Source organism: Fragaria vesca, linkage group LG6, assembly GCF_000184155.1.
Source record: "Fragaria vesca subsp. vesca linkage group LG6, FraVesHawaii_1.0, whole genome shotgun sequence".
Taxonomy (NCBI): Eukaryota; Viridiplantae; Streptophyta; class Magnoliopsida; order Rosales; family Rosaceae; genus Fragaria; species Fragaria vesca.
In genome coordinates, this window is record NC_020496.1 from 22,162,823 (window position 1) to 22,169,093 (window position 6,271).

Consider the following 6,271-nt stretch of genomic DNA (forward strand, 5'->3'; position numbering starts at 1 on the left):
TGCTCAGGCTGCCTATAATCGCCTCGCAGGCAGCCTATGTTGCCGAGATACATGCCATCCAGCAGGCCCAGCAACAGCAGATGTTCCAGTACATGCAGGACTTTACAGCTGCCCAGCTTCAGGGACTTCCGGTTCCACCCATGCCTACGGCTATACCGTTACCCCAGCCGCCGCAACCTCCGCATCAACCTCCGCAGCAGCCCCTAGAAGCGGATATTAATTTAGACGATCTAGATTTTGTGTAGTTGATGAATTATAGTTTTATGTGCTTATTGTTGTTGTTTTGGTGTATTTTGCAGCTTGCTTGGAATGGTAATTTAGAAATTTCGGGTTTTTTTTTTTCTGGAATGGACTTATAGCCGACGAAATACGCAATAATTTGTCGGCTATAGTATTTTACAATTTTTTTAAATAAGGTTTAGCCGACGAATTATGGCATGTTTCGTCGGTTAAACCCTTATAAAGCCGACGAAACAGACTATATTTCGTCGGCTTTAGTTATTTTTTAATTTTTAATTACACACTTTAGCCGACGAATATCTTAAATGTTTCGTCGGCTAAAGTCTGAGAAAAAACCGACGACATGTTTTTCGTCGGCTAAACTCTTGGACTATAGCCGACGAATATCTTAAATATTTCGTCGGCTAAAGTCTGGGAAAAAACTTACGACATGTTTTTCGTCGGCTAAACTGTGGGACTATAACCGACGACGTCTTCTAGTTTCGTCGGCTAAAGTCATCGCCGACGACCTTTTCCCGACGAAATCTTAGCCGACGAATTAAGCTAACAGGCCGACGAAACTTTTTCGTCGGCTAAAGTGCTTGTCCTGGTAGTGTTGAGAGTATAACATGCTATCATCAGCAAAAAGTAGATGACTAATCATGGGAGCACCGTCACATACCTGGAGTCCTTTCCATTGTCCCTTACAAACCGAACTAGAGATAAGAGCCGATAAACCTTCTGCACACAAGAGAAAAAGATGAGGGGAAATAGGGTCCCCTTGCCTGAGGCCTCGATGAGGAATAACAAAACCTTTGGCTGTACCGTTTATCATGAAAGAGTAACAAACTGAAGATAAGCAATGCATGATAATATCAACCCAACTTAGATCAAAACCAAGATTCAACATTATTTTCTGAAGAAAAATCCACTCCAATTTATCATAAGCCTTGCTAATGTTTAATTTCAGGGCCATGAAATCTTCTTTTCCCCTCTTCAGCTTGTGCATATAATGAGCCAATTCAGATGCCACTAATGTGTTGTCCGAAATTAATTTATCAGGGACAAAAGCACTTTGTTCTAGAGAGACAATATCAGACAAAAAAGTAATCAACCTGTTTGCCAAAACTTTTGATGCAATCTTATAAACAACATTGTATAACACTATAGGACGTAACTCAGTCATACACTAGACCTTTTTCACTTTAGGGATTAATACAACATTGGTATAATTAATTCAAATCGCGGGGCATATCTTTTGTAGTGAGAAAAGAAATCACTGCATTACTCACCTCAACTCCAACAAGGTCCCAATACTTCTGAAAAAATAACGGGGACATTCCATCAAGGCTGGGTGCCTTTCAAGGATGCATCTGAAATAAAGCAACTTGTACCTCCTCCATAGAGTACAGAGCCATAAGAATAACCCGAGGTTGGATTGACTGTAAGACTGTATTTTGAGCTTCAATATCCGGTTCCTGCCTCGCAAAGAGATCCTGAAAATAGTTGATCACCACACTCTCTATACCATGAGGCGTATTCTGCCATACACCATGTTGGTCATACAAACCTTTCAGCTTGTTTTTCTTCCTTCTGTTGGATGCACTTCTGTGAAATAACTTTGAGTTATGATCCCCGTCCTTCAACCATATAGCTCGAGACCTCTGCCTCCAGTAAACTTCATTAATTGTCATCAGCTCATTCAAATGTTGAGACAACTGAAGTTTCTCATTTCGATCATTATCATCATGCGGTTTTTGCAAAAGGATATGCAATGAACGATGCACTTCCTCTAGCTCTTTCATTCTGCCCTTAAAGACAACACGATTCCAATTAAGCAAAGACTTACCAGAATTCTAAATTTTCCGACAGAGCTGTACCATAGGACTCCCAGTTTGCGGTGGTGCCCAAGCTCACTCTAGAATACGAGAAAAGCCTGGATCAGAACACCAAATTTCTCCAAACCGATAAGGGCGTTTCTCTTGGTCACAAATTAGGCGTTCCTTACGCACTTCCAAAAGTAATGGAACATGGTCTAATCTGCTGGGAGGTAGAGCAAGGACATGGGAGTGACTGAACGTCGATATCCAGGCAGGAGTACAAACACCTCGATCTAGTCTCTCCTTAGTACTTGAATTGCTCCAGGTAAACCATCCACCCACTGCTCCCATATCATCAAGATCACAATCTGCTAAACAATTGCAAAAAGCTGTAATCTGATTAACATTTCAAATTCTACCTCCTGACTTCTCTCCCAAACCCAGAATCTCATTGAAATCGCCGACAACGACCCATTTGTTATGATCCCCACGGCATAAAGATCGCAACAGATCCTAAGATTGGTGACGTTGACCCATATCTGGGTGCCCGTAGAAGCCTGTAAATCTCCATTGTTCGTTCTCCGAACTAAAGACATCAACATCAATCTAGAAATAATTAACATCCCGCACTGAAACCCGAAACGAATAGTCCCACAAAAGAGCAAGGCCACCTGACCGATCTACTCTATCAAAGCCTTCAATATTTGGGAATCCAAGTGCTCTCTGAAGAGAGAGATGTTGACGGTTGGTGCAATGGGTTTCAGACAGAAAAACCGTATGTACCTGTTGTGGTAGGGAGGCTAGCTAGAGGGATATTGGGACGGCTAGTGACGGGTATCCTGCCAATGGTGAGACGGCGGAGGCTCTGGGTGTGAGGTGGTGGCGCAGTGATACCTCCGTACTGCCTGCAAACATGGTTTCATGGTTTGGGCTGAATGGGTATTGGGCCTGGGCTCTGGTTGTTTTTCCTTTTTTATATTTTATTTTTATGTTTTACTGCTATTTATTTCTAGTATGATGCGGCTTTATGCCGCGAATAATACCTTATCACTTTAAGGTGGGACGCAAAAGGTCTTGTGCCCCATGTGTTCCTTAATTAACTACTCTAAGTTGGCGGCAAATCTTTTGCTTGATCAAATGGTCGCTTCCTCCAAGTGACAGGATGAAATGGTCATTACGTGATCATTTAGTTGCTTCTTCAATCATTAATCCACATATTTTATAAATGGGCCGGTTGAAGAGACATTAGATTTAACACTAACTTTGACACTATTTCTTAACCATTGGATTTTAAAAAATTCAATGGTCTAGATCAATTCTAAGTATGATGTCAACCTACTAAAACTGATGTAGTAAGTGACGTGGAACTTACCTAATTTCATAACAATTCAAATTACAATAAAAGAATAAAAATTAAAATCAAAAATCTGAAAGGAAAAAAAATCTGTACGATAAAAAAAAAAGACGATACAATACAGCCTAACTCTTGGCTGACCATATGATCGATTATGGATAGAATTCTTTTGTTTTTTTTAATCTTTAAATGGAGAAACATAGCATTCCACAGATCAGAGATGGAGAACTTTATCATTCCGCAGAATTTCATTACATCAGCTATTTCAAACACTATTACAAATGCAAAGGAGCAAGCATTAACCGAAGCCTCTCCTCAAAGACTTTAATACTGTCAGAGTCGGTCTCCATTAGTAGCAGAAACTGCAGGTCACTACCATTAGCCAAGCTGTTGAACTCGACAGCTTTAGATGGCATAGTAGGGTAGCGTCGCTGACAAAAGGTCATCAATCTTTTCACAGACTGCAAGTATTTTTCATGTATGTGAGAATTGTGAAAGGGTAGTTGTCCCAACGATTGACCATATCCTCTTTGTTAGTCTTTCTAGTTAACAAAATCACCATCACAATATATACTTTGCTCAGAGTGAGTAAAGTAATCTATTTATAAGTTGAGCTATCTGGCATTTAACAACTGTAAACAACTATAATCCAGTGGAACTTATCATATTTGGATCCAAAAGTATATGCATGTCTGACAAACAGTACATATCATACTCTCATTCGATACGAAATCTAGAAATCAAAAGGAATACTATATCATCATCTTGTAAAAAATTAAAATAGCATGCATCAGTATAAATCAATCATCTTGTACAATAACAAAACTAATCAAAACTCCCTTAACAAAATTGTAGTTACTAAAAGGAACAGAAACATAAAAATGGAGGTAAATTTATTCTTCATGGTTATTGTCTGAATCTTCCTCGTTGGAATCTTCCTTGTCCGAAACTGCGGGCAACTCTTACATATTTTGACTCCCTAATAATACAAATTCCGACAAAAGTACATGTTAGAAGCTATCATAATTCATGTCTCAAGTGAAACTATATAATCTGATAAATAAAAAGAAGAGAAAGTTAACTTACTTGATTTGTAGAAACAATCGTTTTTCTTTTTCCAGCTGGATTTAAAGGGCAAGTGAGCCTGTTATGTCCTGGTTGTTGGCACATTGTACACTTTCTCTTCTTGCTTTGAGCCAACTCCATGCCACCTTTTATCCTCTTAGAACTTTTTGTTACTCTTCTGTTATTCTCATCCATATCCTTCTTTCTGCCCTTGGTCTTTGAGATATTTGGATCCAAAAGCAATGGCTCAGAAGACTTACTGGTACATATATTTGCTGCTTCATCTTGAAAAGCATTATCGTGAGACTCCATAACATCTTCTTGTGACACCTTATTAACCTCTGAATTTTTTTGACAATTCATCTAAACCATCCATGTAAATTAGGTAAGCCTCATAAGAGGGAGCAGCATAGCAAGCTAGTTGAGTGGCTCTACGACACATGTGACTAAATCTCAATGCTTCTGATTGTTCCTTACCATCATTATGTACCAAGGCTTCAGAATCCGTGACTCTAAACTTATTTGCTCCTTGTCTCCATCTTGGAAGAATAAAGTGGGATGGTATTGCATCAATGTCTTGACGAACAAATACTTTCATAATATGTCGGCAAATTATTCCCACAAATTCAAAAATTTTGGCATTCAACATTTACCTTCATGTGTTTGTAAATTCAACTCCACCAAAAAACTCTTGCAGTTATTGATTTCTTCATCACTGAGTATCTATGAAACTAATCGTCAGAACCCCTTTCTTCAACTTTAAGCCGTTTGACTCTAGTCCATTCACTCTTGAATTTTCAAATATATTTCTGGTATACACCTGTGCTGCATGTTTCAAAAGAAAGTCATCATCATTCACAATACGATATTTATGCTCTGATGTAAAATCTTCGCTACTTTCCCTTGTAACAATCTTTTGTAAGGCTTGTTCATACTTGACAACAAATTCTCTTAGATTGGTAGTTGATGTAACAAAGTCTTCGAAAAAAGAATTAGTGCCTTCACTACGCCCTGTTGTATTCATTCCGGCAAAAAAAATGCTGCAATTATATACTGGAACCCAAGATTCACGCATTTCATAAAGTTGTTATAGCCACTCATTTTGTCCCAATTCATGCTCCTTAATCAACTTTTTCCATTGCTCTTCAAAATCCTCTACCATGTATGTTGCCCATATACACTTTTTCATGCCAGTCTTGAAGTTGGACTTTTTATAATATACATGTGACAACTTTTCACCAAACTTCTTCATTATATGCCAAATGCAAAGGCGGTGACTAGCAGTTGGAAAAATCTTAGCAATTGCTCCTTTCATTGCCAAATCTTGGTCAGTGATAATACATAAGGGATGTCGACCTCCCATAGCTTCAAGCCATGTCTCAAATAACCATAGAAATGTCGACTCTGTCTCATCTTGTAAAAGAGCACATCCAAATTGTATGGATTGGAAGTGATGATTTAATCCAGTAAATGGCGCAAATGGCATGTCATACTTGTTTGTCCGATATGTTGTATCAAATGTCACTACATCCCCAAAATACTGGTACGCCGTCCTTGATCTAGAATCCACCCAGAAAAAATTAGTAGCTCTACCATCTTCATCACACTGGATAGCATAAAAGAACTGTGGATTTTCTGCTTGCTTTTTTCTAAAGTAATTGAGGACTGATTGTGCATCTCCATATTCTAAATCTTTGTGCCTCACGTTCCTTAAATGATTATAACAGTCCCTATTGTCAAAACCAATAGTATGAGCACCACCAAACATTGAAGGAACTTTACTTATTCGTAAGTTTTGTCTCTGAAAAGCTTC

General features: G+C 38.7%; 1 protein-coding gene across 1 annotated transcript; it reads right to left on the reverse strand.

Annotated features, from left to right (window-relative positions):
- Positions 1–5,545: 5,545 nt before the first annotated feature.
- Positions 5,546–6,226, reverse strand: LOC101301516 (protein FAR1-RELATED SEQUENCE 5-like). Its single transcript, XM_004305606.1, has one exon. The coding sequence runs from the start codon at positions 6,224–6,226 to the stop codon at positions 5,546–5,548; it is 681 nt and encodes a 226-aa protein (XP_004305654.1).
- Positions 6,227–6,271: the final 45 nt, after the last annotated feature.